Source organism: Eptesicus fuscus, chromosome 15 (genome assembly GCF_027574615.1).
Source record: "Eptesicus fuscus isolate TK198812 chromosome 15, DD_ASM_mEF_20220401, whole genome shotgun sequence".
Classification (NCBI taxonomy): domain Eukaryota; kingdom Metazoa; phylum Chordata; class Mammalia; order Chiroptera; family Vespertilionidae; genus Eptesicus; species Eptesicus fuscus.
This window is the reverse complement of record NC_072487.1, coordinates 73,205,259-73,227,358: the sequence shown is the minus strand read 5'-3', so window position 1 is coordinate 73,227,358 and position 22,100 is coordinate 73,205,259. Positions and strand designations below refer to the sequence as shown.

The 22,100-nt window shown below is 57.8% G+C and overlaps 1 protein-coding gene across 4 annotated transcripts in view; it reads right to left on the bottom strand.

Moving 5' to 3' along the window:
• Positions 1-4,469: 4,469 nt before the first annotated feature.
• RALGPS1 (Ral GEF with PH domain and SH3 binding motif 1) overlaps positions 4,470-22,100 on the bottom strand; it is a 222,463-nt gene continuing 204,832 nt past the window's right edge. For all 4 annotated transcript variants that reach the window (XM_054727689.1, XM_054727690.1, XM_054727691.1 and 1 more), the window contains 8 exons: positions 21,619-21,776; positions 19,432-19,483; positions 13,519-13,602; positions 11,422-11,527; positions 10,170-10,262; positions 9,906-10,011; positions 9,374-9,465; positions 4,470-5,149 (listed from right to left, as the gene is read on the bottom strand). In XM_054727689.1, coding sequence (XP_054583664.1) covers positions 5,120-5,149; positions 9,374-9,465; positions 9,906-10,011; positions 10,170-10,262; positions 11,422-11,527; positions 13,519-13,602; positions 19,432-19,483; positions 21,619-21,776 — 721 coding nt within the window. In that variant the 3' untranslated portion in view covers positions 4,470-5,119. The remainder of the gene's footprint in view (positions 5,150-9,373; positions 9,466-9,905; positions 10,012-10,169; positions 10,263-11,421; positions 11,528-13,518; positions 13,603-19,431; positions 19,484-21,618; positions 21,777-22,100) is intronic.

Genomic DNA, 22,100 nt, shown 5'->3' with positions numbered 1-22,100 from the left:
TGGCTGTGCCATCTAAATCGTGAAGAGGAGGTGAACTAGGGTACCTCAGTTAGAAGGGCCTGTCTTGGCTAGGCAGGTGTGGCCAGCATGGAACTGGAGTAGAACCTGAGGAGTGGGGGGGTGAGGGGGATGGGTGGAACTTGTGTTTGGAGAATCAGCTACTGCAGCTTTGGGAGGCACTAGCTGGGAAACTGAGGCAGGCAGGACCAGGGGCTCCCATGATCAACTTGGATCACGCCCCTCCCTGGCGCACACTGCCTCCATAACTTGCATCCTGGGACTCCTTTGAGAAGCTCTGGAGAGAGAAAGATGTAGGGGCTTTCGGCTTCTCCTCCGGGCCCCGTGAGAATCCACTTTGGTCCTCCCCTCAGGTTTCCACAAGACAACCCTTGTAAGATGGCCCCCCACCCCACCTTGTACGAAAGCCCGTTTTCTCTTAAGCAAGCTAGAGTGGGTTTCTGGCTTTTGCTTAATAACATGAGTTCACCCCAACATATCTTTTCAGAATTGGATCCCATTACTCCCCCAAATCCTTTACTCCAGGAGACCAGGTTGGCTGCTCCTGCTTCTCTCCTTTCTGTCTCTCTGCCTTCCCTGCTCTCCACGTGTTCAGAGATTTCTGAGCTGACTCTCCTAGAGTCCACTGTCCTCTAAGTCTCCCCTATGCACCTCCCTCCCTGAGTGTCCACAGCATTGGCTCTGTCCTTCCTGTGGCCACTGCTCCTGTATGTCCTTTATGTTCTAATAACTCCCAACTGGGCCCGGGGCGCCCACACCTCCTTCATGTCTGTATCTGGCACAGCAGCTGTTTACTAAGTGAAATGCATGTGACTTCAATAAATTGTGCAATATTCATTGGAAAACACATTTAATTTCAAAGTAAACAAAGATGTTTGTACATTAAAGGATTTAGTGAAACAATTATTATCAGTGTAACAAGCTGAAAAATACAGCAACGTGATACAAGACTGAGGTAACAAAATACTTCACCAAAAATCTAAAGAATCCTGGAGGGCTGATGTTCAGTGTTATTGCGGGTGAGACACTTCACGGGAACCAGAGAAAGTCCGTACACAGCGGCATGCAGGGGGTGCTGGGGAGAGACAGTCCGAAGAGGGCAACAGATTCAACAAGAAACGAATTAAAATGTAGAAACGGGTTTTCAACGGACTTTGAAGAATACATAAGAAATTGATACTTAAAATACTCTCTACGCAACATTTTGAATGCTAAGTGAAAAACCATGCATTTTGGCACGAAATTTACTTAAAGATTATACCCTACTAATAAATTAACGTCTATCGTCTCATTACCGAATGGCCACAGTCGTTCAGAAATGGGGGAAGGGGTTAGTGGTTACAGAACAGACAGATGCTCCGTGGCGTCGCTGCTGCAAGGGGACTTCGGGCTGCCTCTGGCGGACTCTCCCTCGTGCAAGTTCTCAGCACTCAAGAGATGCAGCTCTCCCTCATGCTGTACTCGCATTTAACATGAAATCAGAACCAAAACGCCTCTGAAGTAAATACTGTGGACATGCTGGCCCTGCTCATGCCACCTCGGGGTCCTCCACGTGCCCAAGCACAGCTCTGTCCGGCCTGCTGTGCACCGGCCTGCCTCTCGGCCCGCGACTCCATCCAGTGCTCATCACAACTGAGCTCTCAGGCCTCCTGAGGCATCTCGGGAGGGATCTGCAGGGGCGGGAACTCAGTGCTGGGCGACAGGCAGGGTCTTGCCAGAGGAGATGCAGCGTGAGGATTATTTGTTCCTTGAATGACCAGCTCCTCGAGGGCAGGGATCGGTCTGGCCTGTTCTCGGCCATTTATATCCGGGCGGGCCCGACACACGGGAAGCACTCACTGGAGATGCGGACGATTGAACGAATGGGTGGTTCTGCGCAGAGAATCTGTCCTCTCAAAGGGACTCCTGTTTTGCGCACGTGTGTGTTTTCTTTTTCAAACAGGAAATCACCCAACATGTCAGTATGATGTGGGGCTGATTACAGTCACTTAGGAAGTCACTACAAATGAGTGAGGTTGTGTTTTTGGCAGCGTTCACCTGGTTATACGCATTAGCGATGCGGTAGGAGCGCTAGACTCCACCTGTGACCTGGAAGCTGCGCCTGCTCACAGATGGCCTTCCATTTTCGCGGACCATTTTCCACCTGGACAACAGCATCCTAGAGATCCACGTCTCGGGCTTCGGAGGTGGGAGAAAGATGAGGAGAAATACTGGCCATCTTGGCAAGAAAAGAAATGCTTCATACATTCGGTTGGCAGCGTGGTGAACGGGCTTCGTCAGGAAGGAGAGGCCACGCTCTCTCACTGGGCACGCTCAGAACAATACTCCTACTGCTGTCCATCAGATCAGTCCTCCAGGAAGTATTTCAGTCGTCAGCACGCACTCGGCTGACCTTGGGGGCAAACCGTGTTCAAATGAAAAGCCTTCCCCGGAAGAGGCGATGAGCTGCTGGGCATGGCAATGACACCAGCTTCCTACTCCGTGTGCAGACAGCATTCTGCACTCTTCCTTTGGGGGTGGTATGATCTGTTCGCTTAAAAAACAGATACAGCATATGCATGCAAGACATATCGTCTGCAATGGCTTCACAAACATTTGTGCATGTGGACAAAGCGCAAACACCAGGTGAGAACCCACCGCGGACGCCCCCCCCCCTTGGGGCTTGTATCTGGCCCCCTTGTCCCAGCCTCGGGGGCCTCCTCACCTGCGGCGTGAGGGGCAAAGCGAGGCTGGGAAGAATCTGCACTTCACTCCCAGGGTGGCCCGAGCCCCACGGGGAGAGCCCAGTGCCTCTCAGCTTTTCTCCTCAACCCTCTGGTAGTTAGTTCAAGGTTAGTACCAGGTCCACTGGGCGTTGCCAATGAGGTCTAAACAGCTTCTTCAAGTATCCAACCTAAGAATGTTTCTAGGAGGGGATGTGGGATCAGTCTCACTTAGTGGAAAGGCTCAACACTTTGGAAAGAACTGCAATTGTGCTATTTCAAAATAGGCTCGGACATAAACACGTGTGAAAGAGAAGAAACGTGTAAAGGGCAGGACATGATCTGATTTTGTGGCGCCTAGAAATTCCGAGGGCTTTGGACTGACATGTGTAATATTTCATGTGAGAAAACCCAGGACAGCTGGAGAATGGAGAAATACAAGGACAATAAGCAGCTGATGTTCCAGTCTTACACATTCATCCAAACTTAAGACTCTAACAGACAAAATCAGACTGAATGCAGGTGGGAGCTAACACTGAATGGTCCTGGTGAGAGGTGTTGGAGTGTTTGGTGTTTTCCCGCAGTCTCTGGATACTGATGGAAAGAGTCGTCGCTACGAATCAGGTGCGTGCCTCGGACCCGAGCTGCAGGTGGGCGCGCAAAGTGCCGACGCCAGGGTGTGGCGGCATCGCCTGGAGGTTCTCCAGCCAGGACGGTGCTCTAGACTTCGCCCCAAAGGAGGGCCAGTGACCGAGCACAGGGAGGCTGGACCCCAAAATAAGATCCTGATGACAACACCTTTCTTCACCAATTCATTCCAATTCTCAGAAAAGCTGTCACCATTTGATCACAATACAGCGGTGGGTCCTGTAGTCGTTTTGAAATTGACCCAGGACAGTTTCTGGTGAAGATGTTTTAGAAGCATCTTGCCCAGAAACTGTTAGGTGTGGTCTGATGTCTGATCAGTGTGAGCTATGAAACCACAACAGCAACAAGGCCTCAGAAATTCAGTTTCTTTCAGAAAATCTTTCAAGGGTTTCCGTCTCAGAATTAGGACACCCAGGTGAGAGAGAGAGGGAGCTACGGTGATAAAGCTATCATAAATAAAGTTAATTTTTATTATTTTGAATAAAAATGTCTTTGTGCAAAATAAAAGTCACTTAAAACTATGAGAGTGACAGATAGGGATGTTGTTCACGTGAAGAGCTCGTAACGGAACGCGGAGCGTGGGCCGCGCACTCCCGGGGCTTTGCTCTCGTCACCATGGCCATCAACAACGATGCCCTTGGACTTGGTGATGGAAAACTTGCTGGTGACGGGGTTGGGCGGCAATATTGGGGGAGCTTAAGGCCTCAGTGTCACTCAGCTCCCGGGGTGATCAGGGATCCCGTGGCCCGTCTGGCAGTGGAGGCAGAGGGTGCGGTGGGGGGAGCAGAGGCTCGGGGGGAGAGGTCGTGCAGCCATTCGATGTGAGCGTGGTGCCCGAGCTGCTTCTGAGAAGCTGGGAGAAGTGGCACAATTCCCATTCTGGCACGTGGGCGGGGGCGGGGGGGCGGGAGGGGGAGGGAGGAGGAGAAGGGCCTTCAGACCCTGCTGGAGGGGTGGGGGGAAGCAAGCAGGCCAGTCCACAGTCCGGCAGCCGGGGCCTGTCTCAGAAGAGCTGACACCACCGAGGCCTGGATGGGACCCGGGCCCAGGAAGCAGCTTCCAGATGAATAGCACCCATAGGAACAGAAAACAGGACACGGTTTAAGGCATTGTTTGTTTACAGTAAAAGAATGCAAGGGGCCCTTAACACAGGAGGGATCTGGGCTCCCACTCCGACCTTCCTTGGTGGACAAGGCTGTCACGTAAGGTTAAAGCAGGGCCTCGAAGCCAATGAAGTGTGTGATGTCACGCACCTTGTGCCAAAATGCATGTTTCTCAAAGAGTTCACGCTCACTCGTGTGCACACGTACACAGCACGCACGCTCAGAGGACGCTTCGGGTTGTACAAAATTTGAGGGGACCCTGTGGGCGAGCAACCCCGTGCACTTGGGGTGTAAAAGCCAGTTCCACAGCCTGTGCTGCTCTCTGGCCCCTCACGCAGTTAACACTGTCCACTCCTTTGTGCAGGAGAAAGCACTGGGCCCACTCGGCTGAATGCTCTGGTCGCAGCAGCAGCTGAGGGATGTACGAGCCCAGAGAGGGAGGACGACGGAGCTGCTGAATGAGGGTCGTGAGAGTCGCTGGGGTTGGCGCCGAGGGCGCCTCTGGGCTGGGAGGCCACAGGCGGCATCGCCTGGAGTCCAGCTGTGAGTCTCCCAGCGCCGGGCCAGTGGCCTGTGCCCGGGACCTGCACTCACCACAGTCCCGTCGGGGCTCCCAGGAGCCTCTGAAGCCACGCCAGGTGCAGAGACTTACTCAAATGACATGAGGTTTGCAGGTACCTGGAAGAGAAAGCTCAGCCTTTGTCAAGTTCCCACCTCTCCGATGGGGACAAGATGCTTCAAAACCTAAGATGGGACCAGGCCTTGCCCAGGGAGTCTGTGGAGGAGCAGTCAGGTGGGGAGAGGGCACACAATAGTGACACTATGACCACTGCCACTCGTTAAGTGACTGCTGGGTGCCAGGCGCTGCTCTGAGTACTTCATACGCATCGTGTCCTCGAGTCCTCACAACAACCCATGAGGCAGGCACTGGAAGGATCCCCATTATAAAGATGAGGAAACTGAGGCTTAGAGAGGGGAAGTACACAGCCGTAAGTCGCAGAGCTAAGACACCAGAGCCATGCTCTCAATCACGCCCCCAGGTCCAAACAAAACCGAGAGGACACAGATCCCGCAGGAATGGGGGCAGGGGCGGCAAGATTAGCAGGTGGAAGCACAAGGAGTAAGTCTGGGGAGATCAGGAACCCCAAGACCTTCCAATAGCTATGTCTCCACGACATGGTCCCCGCTCCCTTTGCTTGGGGACCACCGGCCCCAAGGTCAGGGTGTGGCCCCCTCCCCTGGAAGCTGCTCACATGCCCCAGCTCCAGGCCTCCCCGGCCCACAGTGCTGGGGGGCAGGGCGGGCTCCAGGAGATCTGATGAGAAGCAATTTCATCAAAGACAAGTCCCTCTTGGTGTCAAGGTGTCAGAGTGATGAGTGGAGAAAGGGCACCTCCTTGCACAGGAGGCAGGTACGAGGTGGTGATGGCGGCCCTGCCCGGAACAGCGAAGAGCGGGCAGTCCTTTCTGGGCTCAGCACAGACTGACTTAAACACGGCACGAGTGAATGAATGAAAGCCACGCACATCAACACCGATGACGCCGAGGACCACGCTGCCGGAGAAAAGCAGGTCACGGAAGAGAATGCAGGAGGTCCTCGGGTTACGTCGGAGATCCGTTCCTACGGCGTGACGTCACGCGATTTTCGCCGTTAAGTCAGAACCCACCTACATAAGCACCTACATCACTCACATGGAGCACATTCACAGCAGTAATGAAGCGAAACAGTAAAAAAAAAATGTAAAAGAAAGATAACAATTCCTGACTTTTACTTGTGGCAAATAAATAATAAAAAACATAAAGCACATATGTACATACGTCGAAACGACGGAACTTTTTTTTTTTTTAATAAATAAATGGGAGATGGCGATGTAACCACGAAATGATGTACGTAGAGTCCGACGTAACCCGAGGACTGCCTGTATACAGGTTATGGTTCTATTTATAAAAAAAGTTTTTAAAAAGTGTACCCCAGCCAATACATTAAGGAATCAATACATGTGATAACATTTTACGGGAACGGTAAACAAACAAATCGGGAGTTTCGGGGTTGTGAGTTTAAATGTTAGTACGACGATTGTAAGAAATGCGATTCCCCCTAAAGAAGGCTGATCCTGGCCCCCGGGCCTCCCCGGGAGCAGCGCGTTCCTGCCCCATCCTGGCGCCTCCTCGTTGCCCCACACGGAAGGGCGTGGCTTGAAATGACCCTCCGCTGTGGCAGGCTCAGTGTTGCCACGTCTTATTACTGTACACAGCAGAGAGCAGGAATATTTGGTTGAAAGTAAATTAGAAAGAAAGAGGGAAAAGAGTAGAAAAATAAAAGGTCCTCCTCCCCTAGGTCTAAAAATTGGACAATAATACTGAAAAGTAGCAAAATCTTGCCATGCACCCCACACTTGCCACACATGGAATTCAACCCACTCATCCTTCTGACCAAACACCTGCTCTGCCACCGCGTTTGACCCAGTTCCCTGCTACCTGCTGTGAGCCTGCTGCCAGGCTCGGCTGCCCGCCCAGAGAGCGGCCATCGGTGCTCCTGGCCGGGCCCCGCGTGCCTCCACAGGCAGACGGCAAGGCCCTCTCTCTCCGCTGCACCCTCTCCTGGTGGCCCACCTCAGGCAGCCAGTCCCTGTCAGGCCCGGCGCCACCCAGCCTCCTGCTCAAGGTCACTCTGAGCTAATGAGGGGGCCCGGCCACGCAGGTGTGACCGGCGCGGAGGGCAGGACGTTCTTCCTCTCCGAATGTGACCTGAGGTGGCATCAACCTTGTTCAAGCCCTGATGCCTTGATCACTTGGCATCATCTTTTTTTTTTTTTTTTAATATATTTTATTGATTTTTTACAGAGAGGAAGGGAGAGGGATAGAGAGCTAGAAACATCGATGAGAGAGAATCATCGACCAGCTGCCTCCTGCACACCCCCCACCGGGGATGTGCCCGCAACCAATGTACATGCCCTTGACCGGAATCGAACCTGGGACCCTTGAGTCCGCAGGCCGACGCTCTATCCACTGAGCCAAACCGGTTTTGGCACTTGGCATCATCTTGAGGTGACTGGCCACCCAAACCCCAAACCCCTGGTCTCTCCATCGTGTAGACAGGCAATCACATTTGTTTAACGCAGCCATTTTCCATCTCTTGGCACACATTAACTAATTACTAAAATTCTGCAGCACACCAAAAATATATTCTTTTTTTGCCCATCTGACAAAAAAATAGGTATCATTTTGATTCATTCACACTGGATGGCTATTGTTGACTGTTGTCATTTTTTTTTTTTTTTTTTAGCAATCTAAGGGAAAAGAGGTCAGTGCTCCTAACTAAATAGTCAGGCAGTACATGTTTTAAAAATTCTTGTGGCACACCGGCTGAAAATTGCTGGTTTAATGTGAAAAAGATATGTAAGCACTCTAGGAACCAGAGTTATAATGTCCTGTGTATCATTTACTTTATACGTACAAGATAATAAATATGCACGTGCATCTTAATGCAAGCGAGACGGCGCTCACTGGAATCTTGGAGCTGTCAGCCGGCCACACCCAGACCTGCCTCCGTCTCCTAACTGTGGTCGGGTGCTGCTCAGGGGACTGACCGGGCTGCCGAGGCGTCCGGTCTCCTCTCCGATCCAGGACGGCGCCACAGTGCGCGCTCTGAACCGCACACTCTGTGTGCCTGTGACACACCCCTCGGACAAGATCCTGACAGGCAGGCAGGTGAGTCGACAGACTCGAATGCAATTTACTTTGTGCTTCCCTGCGGCATCCCAAGTTGATCCGTGTATGGGCCTTATCACCTATGATGGGATCAGAGTGTCATCCATGTCCTCGCCTATGTTTCAGAGGAAGGTCCAGAATAGGACCAAACCGAGCACAGAGCGAGCAACATGCCTTGGAGGCCGCCCCGCCCCTTCGGAGACCGGCTTTGAAGGACCTGAAGTCTGTGGCTACTGTGACCACAGCCGAGTCCCTCCCCTCCCAGACACACAGGCCTGGTGCGGGGTGAACTCCCCTTTGCTGAGGTCCCCTCAGACCTGGGGCTGCTGCCTCCCAGCTGCTCCTATTGGCCCTCAAAGCTGCCAGCATCTCCCACAAGCCCTGGTGCTATTCCCAAGACTGAGAGGAACCCAGCTCTCCCAGCCCCCATCCCCCCCCCCCCCCCTCTGGCTGATCCCTGGGGAACTCAGGGGGCTACCAACCCTGGCACCAGCAGCCACACTGCCTGCCCACCGACTCCCAGGGTCAGGAAACTCCGCCTGCCCGTCTGGTGCTGAGGGCTGGGGCGGCCACTCCTCTCACAGGCCAGAGGCCCCGGGAGGTGAGGCAGGAGAGCACGGGGTGGCAAGCACAGACCCCGTCAGGCCCCACGGTTAGTGTCTGCCACTTTCTGAGCCTCAGAGTCCTCTGTGAAATGGAGATGGGGAGAGGACCCACCTCACAGGGGTGTTGAGGCCTGGGCCGATTCCTGCAGGTGAAACATCTCGAATAATGCCCGGTCCTGGGTGGGGGTGGGGCGGGGGTGGGGGAGGGAGCCCAGCCTTGAGCCAGGCCCAGCGGACCAGAGCCCCTTCAGCAGCAGCCGCCGTTGGCTCTCAGTGCATTAGCTGTTGTTGTCATTATTATTCCTAAGGATTGTGCTGGCCAGGAAGCCTGTTACTCAGTTTGGAGTATTCCCATGAATCAACCTTTGGGGGATGATCTAAGCAGATGCTTCAGCCTAAACTTGGGGAGACAGAGGATCTGTCTCCTACCAAGCTGCCCCTGATGGATATGTCTGTGTGTTTCCTTCAGTGGGCAAGACACAGGGACTAGACTCAAAGGGAAGGAGGGGCCCTGTTTTCTATGGACCATGAGCCCCAAGGGTGAGAGAGGGCATTTTGGGTGACAGGCAGGGTTTTGGTGACTTTACCTGAGGCCTGTTGCTTTTACATGCATCGTCCAAATGCTTGTGCCACAGTATTGCATGAAACCTGGAGCCAGTCTGGAACTTGTAAACATTGCCTGGCGGGTAGAGAAACCACCGGTTAAGAAGAGGGTGGACATGGGTAACTAAACTGAGGAGGGTCAGGAGCAGCCCAAGGCAAACCCGGGGCCTTGGATCAGGACACTGCCATTCTCACGGCACAGGGGTGTCCCTGAAATCCCCAAAGACCCTGCTTGCCCATATGGCTGCTGCCTCACCAGCATCATATTATTTATTCCAAGAGCCTGCCTGAGGCTGCAGCTCCCGGGGTGATGGGCCCAGGTGCCACAGATGAGGCCACAGGAGGATTCCTGCAGCCACATGCCATGCGCACTGCTCAGGGGACACAGTGGACTAGTGAGGGGACCCTGCGAACACCAGCACCTAAAGCAAAGGGGAAGCTGCAGCCTCAGAAGTGCCTCCATTTAGCGGAAGAGGCTGGGGCGGGAGGGGCTGTGGGCACCAGCTCGGCGCCTACCTTTGTCAGGGTTGTTCAACTGGAAGATGTCCGGGTGCTCGGGGTCATCCGGCAGCTGCACCATCCAGCCCACGATGGAGACCTTTTTGCCAGGCGTGGATTTGTACTGGAGAACAAGGCACAGCCAGGAGCTCACACCCTCCCTCCCCTCGGAGGACTGAGCAGGCCACGCCAAGGTTCCTTCCCACCGCCTCCCACCCGCTCCCTGCCTGCCGTTCACACGGGATAAAGGCCCCGCCCGGAGAGGCCTCTCCCGGGACTTACGTGTTTCCTGTCTGTGCCCCGCAGGGACTTGGCTCCATAGTACAGGAGGGTGGATCCTGACAGGATGACCCAGTACCTGGTCCAGGAGGACAGCTGCACAGGAAGGAGGCCGCGTGACAACCCGCGAGTGGTGGGGCGGAACCCGGGGCCTGATGACACACCCAGCCACAGGGTGGGAGGGGGCCCTCCTAACCAGTCACTGGCCCCGACCCCTAATGCCACCTCCCCCAGGACCTGGAGGAGCAGACTGTCCTCCTGTCCTCCTCCGGCCTCTATGCCCCTCAGCCCTGCGCCCACCTCCCTCCTGCCACCCTCGGCGCCTCCTTTCCGCCGTGTCCAGGGCGGTGCCGAGGCACAATTCCTGTGTGCAGGTGACCTGGGCCCACGAACGTCCTGGGAAAAAGGTTTTAAAACCACAGACATGGTAAACCACAGGCTAGAAAGACCATACTGTCTGCGATGGGGGCAGGGGCTCGGCGGTGACTGGACGGAAGCGCTTTTGAAGAATTTGAGGCGGGAAGTGGGAAGCCCACAGGCGGCTCCGCAGGCGCGGCCCTGCTTCTCTAGGGAAGGCGGCCTGGCGCTCAGGGCCGCTCTTGGGTTGGGGGCAATCAGCATGGGGGGCCTCTGGTTCTGCAAAGGAAAAGCGAATGCCCCGTCTGGGGAGCGATGGCTCTGTATCTCAGCCTGCCAGGCCTCTCTGAGGACGCCCACAGGAGTAAGTAACACACGTGCGTGTGTATGTCCAACACTCCCCTTTACTCGGTGTAAGAAACTCCATCGTTTTCCATTCTATTCTACTGAAAATAACGGGTCACGACCTCCTGAATGATTTCATCACTCCCTGTCACCACCCCACCCCACCCCACCCCACCTAGGCTATGGTCTACCATGTTTGTGGTTTTAACACCGCCTTTAAGATGCTGCCTTGCAAGCCTCAGAGTGGCTGCGGCCGGCACTCTGCACGAGAGGCAGGCAGGTCAGTCCAACAGGCCGGATGTAGGACCCCATGTCACGGATGCTTTGTGACACTTGGGTCCAAGGACAGTGTGGGGCCCCTCTGGGGTGAAGACTCCGTCTCACTCAATGCATGTGGCACTGTTTAGGACGCGGGCACTATTTCATCGCAATTCGCAGATGTAGAAGCAGCTCCCACCCCGAGCGGCACACCCAGGGCTGGACCGGCTGGCGGGTCTCCGGCCCGGCCCCTCACTGAGCCCCACGCCGCCTCCGGACCAGGCGTCTGACTCACTGTGGGCTTCCGTCCTTCCTTGAGCAGAGTCTTCCTTCTCAAAGGCCCCTCCATGGTGGGCACGGCCGCCGAGCTCCCCAGCGCACAGATGCAGGGGCCGGTGGGGCTGGGGGAGGCCGTGGGTCAGACAGGGCTGAAGGAGCGAGGTCAGACACCCGCTCCCCACCGGGGCCCACGGTGCTGCCCAGCAGAGGATTTACAGGCTGGGCAAGGCCACCGGGAGCAGGAGGGAGGGCGGCTCTGGGCTCCCCACATCCGGGAACTCACCTCCCGCATCTACCTGCGTGCTGCAGAGCTCACGTTTGGTGACTAAGCTCCTGGTAACCCAGGTACCTCGCAGCCCCTGTATCCCATCCTGACCCAGGCCCCTCACAGCCCCTGCACCCCATCCTGACCCAGGCCCCTCACAGCCCCTGCACCCCATCCTGACCCAGGCCCCTCACAGCCCCCACACTCCATCCTGACCCAGACCCCTCACACCCCCTACACCCCATCCTGACCCAGGCCCCTCACATCCCCTGTACCCCATCCTGACCCAGACTCCTCACAGCACCTGTACCCCATCCTGACCCAGACTCCTCACAGCCCCTGCACCCCATCCTGACCCAGGCCCCTCACAGCCCCTGCACCCCATCCTGACCCAGGCCCCTCACAGCCCCCACACTCCATCCTGACCCAGACCCCTCACACCCCCTACACCCCATCCTGACCCAGGCCCCTCACAGCCCCTGTACCCCATCCTGACCCAGACTCCTCACAGCCCCTACACCCCATCCTGACCCAGGCCCCTCACAGCCCCTACACCCCATCCTGACCCAGACCCCTCACATCCCTTGTACCCCATCCTGACCCAGACCCCTCACAGCCCCTGCACCCCATCTTCACCCGGGCCCCTCGCAGCCCCTGCACCTTATCCTGACCCGGGACCCTCACAGCCCCTGTACCCCATCCTGACCCAGGCCCCTCACAGCCCCTGCACCCCATCCTGACCCAGGCCCCTCCCAGCCCCTGCACCCTATCCTGACCACCACTTCCTCTCCACTTGGGGATCACACAGCCCTTCCTTTTTGTGTTGGCAGAAGCCTGGAGGAGCATGGAGGAAATGCGAGGTGGGGTGAAGTGAGAAGGGGCACAGGGGACCCCCACACTGCCAAGCCCTGCATCTTTCTCAGGGTTCCTCTCTCCCCCTTTGCCATGGGGATTCAGGCGCCACCTATGGGTGAAGGCATCCAAGTGCAGCCCAGACCTCCGCTCAGCCCAGTCTCAGACACAGAGCTGCTCACTGTCCCCCGCCCCCCCTTCCAGCCCCCCCCAGGCCCCTCCCTCAGCCTGCACCTTCCCCCAGGGCACAACACCCACCCAGCTGAGCCCGAACCTAGGGGTTTTCTTCTCTCACCCTCCACCCCTGCAACGCCTGCCTGTCCACCTCAGCCATCCCACTCCCCCAGCTCGGCAGAACTGATCTGCCTGTGACCGATCGCCCGCGCTCAACCCTGGCCTCACAGCACCGACTCCTGCCTTCCTCCCGTGTACTCCACGCACGGCCAGGACGGCCTGGTCACACCACCTCCCCTCCCTGTCCCGCCCACACACACTGTCTCCAGGGCCTTTGGAGCACCATCCTTCCCCTCCTATCCTACCCCCTACCCCCCCACCCCCCGCCCCATCGGTTGTGGCTCCGCCCACCTTTCCAGCCTCATCTCCTCTCTCATTTCCTTGGACCTTTGCGTGGAATCTCCCGCTCTTCCTGCCTCAAGCCCACGGACTGTCCCTTTGCCTGGGCACCCTGATAACCCCTCTGCCTCCTCCCTTATTTCCTCAGGTTAATTCCTGCCTCTCTTCCCGTCTTCTCTCCAGGGAGCCCCTCCCTGCTCTTCCCTCGCAGAGCACCCCCTTCTCTGGGACCCGGGCGCCTGGGATTTTCTGTTCGTTTTGGTCTCTTCTGTAGCTGCCTCGTGGGCTGAGGCGGCGGCCGTGTCCATCCCGTCCACAGCCTCTAGCACAGAGCGTGGACCCCGCACACGCACCCGCACACGCCATCCAGCATGCTCCCTACTGTTCTCTGTCGCACGGACAGACACACGAATAAATGGATACCTGTAGACGCAGCTCCGGGTCCTGGGAGAATTCCGAATTGGAACCCTCCAGTTGGGCCCCAGCGTGGCGTAGAGACGTCCCCTGCTTCGGAGGAAAAGGCTGAGTGTTAGCCACAGGCCGGGGAGACAGGTGCTCTGACAGGGCGAGAGCCTCTCAGACTGGGGGCGTCAGCTCAGGAAGCCCCGACCCCAGCTCTCCCCCTCGGTCACGCTTCAAGCACATCTGGGGCCTCTGAGCTGCCCGTCAGTGAACAGACGCCCCGGGTCTCCAGGGTTATTTCCTGGGAGCGGGCAGTGCGTGAGCGGCCGGGACGCAATACTGAAAACGATGGGTCTCTGTCATTTCTGAGAAGCTCGGCACTTCATGACTGGCAACACTGCTGGGCACCTGGAAACGGGGTGTCACCCCGCATGTCACCCTGTGAGTGAGCTGCTCCGGGCTGCTCCCCACAGCCACACCGGGGCTTCGGGAGCGGGCAGGTCTGAGAGTGAACGTCGCCATCTCTGTGCGCAGGGGAGTCTCCCCGCTTGGTCCGAGCTCCCGCTGAGCCGAGGCTGGTGTGTGGAGCGGGAGCTGGGCCCTCCCTTCTCTGAGCTGGACACTGGCCCCTTCTCTCACCCTTTCTTCTCAGGGGTGTCCTCTCCCCAGCGCCCCAGCAAAATGTGCAGCCACGGTGGACTGTCCGCTGACGCTAGGAGTTCCTCAGCCCGGCCCTGTGGTGGGCGCTGCGACCTCACCACCATTCCATCCCCTGTTCTGAGACAGTCCATGGCTGCACGCTTAGCACACGCGTGGCAGGACTGACGTGCTGATGGAGAGCTTTAAGTCAGCACCTTCCGAGCAGTCCAGCCTTTCGAGCAGGCTTCCCATGTGCTTCCTATCTGAGTGCGGTGCCCCCCAATGCCCAGGGCTTGGGGGGGGGGGTCGCGGGAGCACGGGGGCGCCAGGCCATGCACTCATTCTCTCCGGAGCTTTGTGAGAGCACCATGAGCCTCCCCAGAATGGGGAAACTGAGGCTTGGTGATGTGAGGACACTTGACAGGGCCGTGAGCCTAGCTCACCAGGATCTGGACCCAGGTCTGTCTGACTCTGTGGTCTAAGCTCCTCCCACACCTTTCGGGCTGGGCAGAGGCCGGCGTGTCACATGGGTGGAGTCTGCCATGGGACTGGGCCCAGGTCTGGAGGCAGCACTGTGCGGGCGGCTCCCTGCACGCTTCTCTGGGAGGCCCCAGTTCTTGAGTTTCTGTGCCGCGCACGCTGAATGGGCTTTGTCGGAATGTCTCTGACCGACATGGGGGCCCCACTCCAGAACCACAGCTGCCTTTCCTGGCTGGGAACACGTGGCTGAACAGAATGCACCCCAGGAGGGCCACTTTCCTGTCCCCGTCCTCCCCGCAATGATGGATCTTGGGGGTGGCAGGGAGGAGGGCTGCAGGAGACAATCCTGCTCATGGGAAGTCTGGTCTGGGGAATTGTGGGCTGGCAACCCAGTAGAACATCTCAGTCCCAAAGGGTGTGCAAGCTGGTGATAAGGATGGTGATAGGACGATAAGACGATGAGACGATGGTAGGGGGGGGCGGGTGGAGGGATGGTGGGCACGATGGCGGACGGTGGGGGTATGAGCGATGGTGAGGAAGGGATGATGGTGCCAGGTAATGTGCTCAGCATATTCATTCACTATTTTGTTTAATCACACAACTCTGGGAGGCAGGCACTATCCTCATGCCCACCTTTTAGATAAGCAATCTGAGGCTCGGAGAGGTGCCACTTGCCCAAGGTCACGGCACTAGGAAGGAAGAGTGGTGGTGCTGTTGAGGACGCAGCCGGGTCCTGCTTGGGCCAACGGCACCACGAGAAGGCAGGCTGGCCGGTCAGGTCTGCAGGACACTTCCCCTGGACAGTTTTCTAGGTGTAGCTGGCAGGTACCTTGGGGCTGAATTTCATCATTTAACCCGAGTCCCTGTTACTGGTCTAGGAGGTTGGGGGCAGGGAGAAGTCTTGGATAACAATCACCTTGAGGTGTCAGTAATCTCGCCTTAGCAGGAATAGGCCCCCCAGGCTTCTATCTCAAGTGCACGGAGCCCCTGGTGGGCGTGCACCTGTGGAGGGCCCACCTGCACCAGCAAACCCAGGATGGGCACTTGACCCTGGCCACTTGCTGGTGATTCGCCCTCAGCTGCAGGCTGGAAGCCGCTGCCCGAGTTCTGTGGGCCTGGACGTCTCCCCAGCAGCACTTGTTACAGCACTTTTACTGCCTGTGAGTCGCTCTCTCTCCTCCGGGCAACGTCCCTGATCCACTGAATGGGTCCCGAGGAGCCTCCTTTGCCCTTAAGTATAGCTGAGCGGACAGGACACCTGACCGAGCAAGTCCATCCGATATTCTCTCCTGGCAATTAGGAACCGGATGTGAGACTGAAAGTCGGGCTCTGTGGCAGGGTGAAGCCGTGACACGTACACCTTCCCCTCTGTGAGCTGACAGGTCTAGAAGGCCGGGCTGCAGAGAGAGGGGGGAGCAGAGCGGATATCCCCAGAAAAGGGTCCTCACGAGGCCCACGTCCTAGGACCCGACTCTGGGGGCGGGGGGCATCGGACAGACAGAGGTAGGTATCTCGGTACTTAGGAAGCTGCAGCAGCTTATGGGCAGGGCCAGCCCTTGTCAGCTGGGCCCAAGGGCAGGGTCAAGAGAAAGGCCCAGGCACCACTGCCCACTGTTCCCTCTCTCGGGGCCTAAGCTCAGTTGTCAGACTTGAGTGTCTGCTGCTGAGAACAAGGCAAGAGGCGGCATCTTTGAGGGAAACCGATGTCAGAAGCTCAGCTCATCATCCACCTGGGCTGCCACCCAAGGCAGCGAAGCCGGACGGAGGACCAGGGCAGGGAGGGCCTGCGGAAACTGGACCGAAGGGTGACAGGGAGGGACACAGCCTGGGATTCCTGGCCCTCAGCCTCTGTGAGAATCACCCTGAAAACAGCCGCTCTCGTGGTTGCACTTCAGTTGAAATGGACCCTCACCTCCAGGATGGCCTCCAGAGCTTCACCTCCCTCTCCTATCACTGCAGAGTTTGGGGCTCAAGAGGCACCTTGCACCCTGGCACACCGGGGCCTCTGCCAGAGTCCTCTGATCTTCTCAAGGAAGGAAAAGTGTGTCTTTAAAAACAGATTTGAGGGGATCGGGCTGGGGGCTCTGCTGCCACCACTCTGCTTTCCTGGGGTCTCCCTAAGGGGCTGGGAGATCGCACCTGCTAAGAACAAGCAAACCTCACACAACACAGAAATTGCAACACCAACCTCCTCAACACCCTAGAGCAGTGGTCGGCAAACTCATGAGTCAACAGAGCCAAATATCAACAGTACAACGATGGAAATTTCTTTGAGAGCCAAATTTTTTAAACTTAAACTTCTTCTAACGCCACTTCTTCAAAATAGACTCGCCCAGGCTGTGGTATTTTGTGGAAAAGCCACACTCAAGGGGCCAAAGAACCGCATGTGGCTCGCGAACTGCAGTTTGCCAACCACGGCCCTAGAGCACCCATGCGTTCGACTGCCGGCAGCCCTGTCTTAAAGGGCTCTTCCCCCGGTCAGTGCCTCCTGGAGGCCAGCCAGGGCTGAGGACACTTCCTTCCCCATAGACCATCCACTCCGTGATGACTGAGCGGCCGTCTGGGAATTTTCTCTTCACCCCACCCAGCTTTAGACTCCTGATCACTTGCTTGCTGGCAAGAAGTAGCTACTGAGTGAAATTCATAAACATCCCAAAGTAAGTTTCCCCAATGGAGCACTTCCACTTATGTGCTAACTACTCCTGTGGGCGCCCTCCCTGCAGAGCGCCCTCCCTGCAGGCAGCGTCCAGAGCCAGACTGCGAGGTCTCACTGAGGTCCACTGGAACTTGGGAGACCAGGTACCTCCTGGCACCCGCTCTCCGGCGATGACTCTTGGAGACACCACGCACTCCCGGGCCACCTCCCCCATCCTGGCACACTGCTCAGGCCCGGCGGCCTCCTCAGGTCCACTGTGGTCCTCCCACCACATGTCCCTGGGCTGCTGCTTAACCCTCACCGCTGCAGGGGCACAAAGAAGCACCGGCTGCCTCTACTGAGGCCTGACTGGAGTATTCCCTCCTCCTCTAATTTCTGAGGAGCCCGAGGTTTGCTGAGGTCAGCCTGGTGCCACGCCCACAGCCCTACTTCCACGGAGTCCATGGGACAATGGAAAGGCAGCCTCCTTCCCCTCCTGAGAGCGTGACCCTCAGGGGGTGTCTGACAGGGAGCAGTTGCTTAATAAATGGGTATTAAATAAATGAATGAGTGAACGAATGAGGAAAGGAAGGAAGGAAGGAAGGAAGGAAGGAAGGGAAGGAAGGAAGGAAGGAAGGAGCCAATGGTTAGGTCCAGGTCTGGATGATGTTCAGGATCTTGGCACCATGCCCGTTTCCCACTCGATGTCCCCTCGTTGCCTGTGGCCCGGGGAGATTCGGGCGTGCCCAGCAGACCTGCAGTCCGCCCTGGTGCCGGCCTGGTTCCCATCCCACTGCTGGGGGCCCGGAGCCAGGGCAGTGGCCCGCCTGCCTGAGAGAATGAGAGCGGAGCAACGCCCCTCCAGGAGCCCCAGAGCAGCGACAGCGGGAAGGGCCTTGCTGCCCCCACTTCCTGCCCTCCATCGGGGGTTCACAAGGACAGATAGACAGACTGACCGACTTGAGGCCAGTGCCTGCAGCTGTCACATGGCCCTGGATGAGGCCTGGAAGGTGGTGGAGAGGTGGGCTCAGTGGTCAGGAAGACGTGGATTTGGGCAGCTCTGCCCCGGCGGAGTGTGAGCAAGCGGGGTCACTTCACCTCTCTGAGCCCCGCTGTCCACGTGCATAAATGGGGGCCCCTGGATAACCCTGTGTAGCAGCGTGTGAAGATTCGGTGAGACCAGAGCAGTGCCTGGCACACAGCGACCGCTCCACAAAGATCACTCATCACCTCACACCCTCTGTCTGCCCTGTGAGGACCCGCTGGGCGGGACCCACCTCCTCTCTGGCCATTTTCTGATTATGGGGACTGAGGAGCCAGGAGGCTCAGCACCAGAGGGTGTGTGTGTGTGTGCATGCATGTGTGAGGCGTGTATCTGTGTGAGGTATGCATGTGCATGCATGCGGGTGAATGTACAGTGTGTGGGTATGTGCACCCACATGTATAAGAGGATGTGAGTGTGTGTGAGAGTGTGCATGACTGTGAGTGTGTGCCTGTGTGTGCGGGCCACTGAAGGCTGGTGGGAACCTGCTTCTCGTAACCTTCCTGTCACTGGGTTTCTCCCTGCCTCCCTCACAGTCACTACGATGCCCTTCACTTTGCGGCCCCACGGCTGGGGGAGCGCCCCAATCAGAGCCCTGTCTTCCCAGGGCCATGTGTGCTGGGCACAGAGGAAGCACACTGTGTGGAGCAGGTGCCGAGGGTGAATTCCTGAGCTGGAGCCGAACCCCGAGCTGAGGTGTCCACTTTGCTGTCACCGGTGCCCAGCAGGTAGTTGTCAGCCTAGGGCCTGAGGTCATGTGTGTGCAACACTCTCAGACCCCACTAGGCGGAGCCACATGCCCGCCTGCAGGCTGGGCCCATTCTCAAACGTCTGGCTGCAAGAACCCTCATTTCAGACCAGTCTCCCCAGCAGCTTGGCCTGAGGAAGAGGTGCTGGCCTTGGCCCTGGGCTAGCTCGGGACCAGGTGATGAGGGGCTGCTCAGAACATGGGGCTGGTCCCCCACCTCTCCTCCCTCAGTGGGTCCTGCCCTGGGCTGAGCTGTCCTGAGGAGCCACAGAGCAGCCTCCCCGGGTGGGCCATGGGGTGAGGTTGGGGTGGGTCCCTGCCTGGAGCTGTCTCCAGCTCCCTGGCCCCGGGCACCTCCTGGGAGGGAGGCCATGCTGAGGCCACACTCACCTTTCCAGCCCTGAAGACATTTCTTCACTAAACTCAGAGCTCTCACTACTGCCTGGAAAGGAACACAGATCAGTGAGCAAGGCAGCCTCACCCGAGAGGAGCCCATCCGGAGGGGCCTCTTCTCCTGGCTCCCTGGGCCCTGGGCCCAGGCCCCCGAGCGCCAGAGAAGCGCCAGAGCGATGGCCTGCTGACCCTGGGTCATTGACTGGGCTCCTGCTGCTTCTATTTCTGCCTCTCCGCCCGGCGAGGGTGCAAAGCACCACCTGTCCCACTGTTCCCCGGTGGGGCCTCTGCTCCCTTCCCACGGCCCCGGAAGACGGCACTGCCTACCCCAGGACATGGGAGTCTGGGTCCTTGGGCCTCTGCTGGGCCTGGCCTGTCCCCCATTGCTTCCCTCTGGCCTAAGGAAAACCGGGGCTAGAACAGGTCTCACCCGGTGAGGACAGAGGCCAAATAGCACTTCCTCTCTGAGGGTCAGGGCTTGACTGGACACTGGTCAGAGCCCAGCACCGAAAGCCTCGAGGGGTCCCTTAGACCTCTGGCCAGCACACACAGACACACATACACAGACACACACACAGGGCTTAAGAGCCACCCTCCCCCTGCCCCCTGCCTGCTTCTCAGGGCTCTCCAAGGCTACCTCCAGCACAAGGACACATTTTCTTCTGTCACTTCACTGATGCCATGCGCCTTTGTACTGACCCTCAGACCTTGAGGTGCCTCGGGTCAGGGATCTTTGCCTGGGCTACCTGCTGGCACCGAGGCTGGGCAGTGGGAAAGGGGGAGAAGGGAGTCCCAGGCCCGCTGGGAGTCACAGAACAGAGAGGACCTGTTCAGCTCCAAATGGCACATGCATACGGCCACCTGCTCCGGGCTCTCGACTCCAGGCAGAAAAAAACCCGAGTTTCCGAACACAGGAGCCGAGGGCCACAGCGCTGGTGAGGTGGCACTGTGTCTGACTCAGCTTTCTGTCCAGGAAGAGCAGGGCCTGGGCCCAGGCACAGCTCATGCCACCCTCGGCTCCTGCCCTCGCCCCATCCCGGCCTCAGCAGCGCAGTGCCTTCCACTGACATGGCATTCCCAGCTGGTTCAAAACCTATCCCAAGGACACGCCAAGAAAAGGGTCCCATGGCCACATCCTGAGGGAACTGTGACTCTGTGCCCTGGTGACCACAATGCCCCAGCTTCTCAGAGTCTGAGAGGAGACCTGCTCACCTCTGAGCCAGCCTTCCCCCACATGCTGCCCGGCTTCCCTCCCAGGTGTATCCTCTGAACACACCGTGCATACTCCTGGCTAGGTCCCAACAGGATGGCTCCTCCAAGGTGGAGGTGGACACGGACCTGGCCTGGCATGGGTGTTCTGTCCTGGGAGACGGCTATCCCCCGGAGTGACACTGCCTCAGACAGGGGCCGCATTTCACAGGGGCGTGGGACATTTTTCCTGTCCCCACACACCCTCCCCACGCTCATGGGTCCTCCACTCTGCAGGCCTCACCGGATCAAACCCCTGCCTGGCAACTGTCTAAACCACCACCAGCACCAGGAGGGCTCCCTGTTAAGGAAAGCAGACGGACACACGGACACAAGACCACAGAAGCACAAGTATGCTGAAAGGGCACAGCCAGCAGACAGGACACGTGTCTAATGGCAGTAAGGACGGGTGACTGGGCACTGCAGGACTCCGCCCTCGCCCAGCCCGGCCTCAGCAGTGCAGTGCCTTCTGCTGACATGAGCACGTGTCGGGCTGAAGCTCAGGCATGCAATCGCACCCTTGAAGATCACCTTCTCAGCCTCTCTGACTAACTTTACGGAGTGAAGACAAGGACACGCGTGAGAACCCGGTGGCCCTCAGCGCTGTCCTGGGGCAGCCTCCCCATTTTGCCCCGAGGCTGGGGCCTGTGGCTCTCCCGGGACAGAGCCCTGCAGGGCGGCGGCCAGGCTCTGCCAGCTGCCAGCCAGGGACGGCGGGTCTTGGGTGTGTGTCTGGCTGCTTCTTCCACCTGTTTGTGCTCAGGGCCACCGGCAGGATGAGGACAAACCCAGAGGCCAGGAAGCAGAGCCCCTGGCAGGGTGACTCCTGAGGGAGCCCTCTCTGCGGGGTGGGGCCACCGGGTGCGGCACAGTGACACACAGACACGAGCACACGCCGGCTGTGCCACGCTGCTGTGCGCAGCCAGAGACGCTTACCTAGCGAGAGTCCATTGGTGACGGCGGAGGAGGAGGTGAGGGCGGGGCCCCTGCGAGGGCTGCGGGACTCTAGGACACTGTCGTCCAGCAGGTGCCTCGCTTTCTCCGATGGGAATGTCGCACTTTTACTCTCAACTACACTCAACTGACACATCATACTGGAAACGGAAAGGAAGAGAGAGGCAGAGCTCTTTACCTATAGCCACAGGGTTCCACCTGCCTGGGCTCCTGGGCAGAGGGCCACCTGCAGGCCAAGACCTCCACCCAGAACCAGGGAGCACGTCCAGGCTCTGCCCTAACTCACGGCGTGACCTTGGGCAAGTCCCATCCTTTGTCTGGGCCTCAGTTTCCCCATCTGTCCGGGGGGACTAACCGTACCTGCCCTTCCTATCTCCCAGGATGATTATGAGGCGTGAGTGAGTGGGTGGTACTTGTGAGCGATGGGGCACGCAGGTGAAGGGGGAGTGTGACCCTGCGGCATC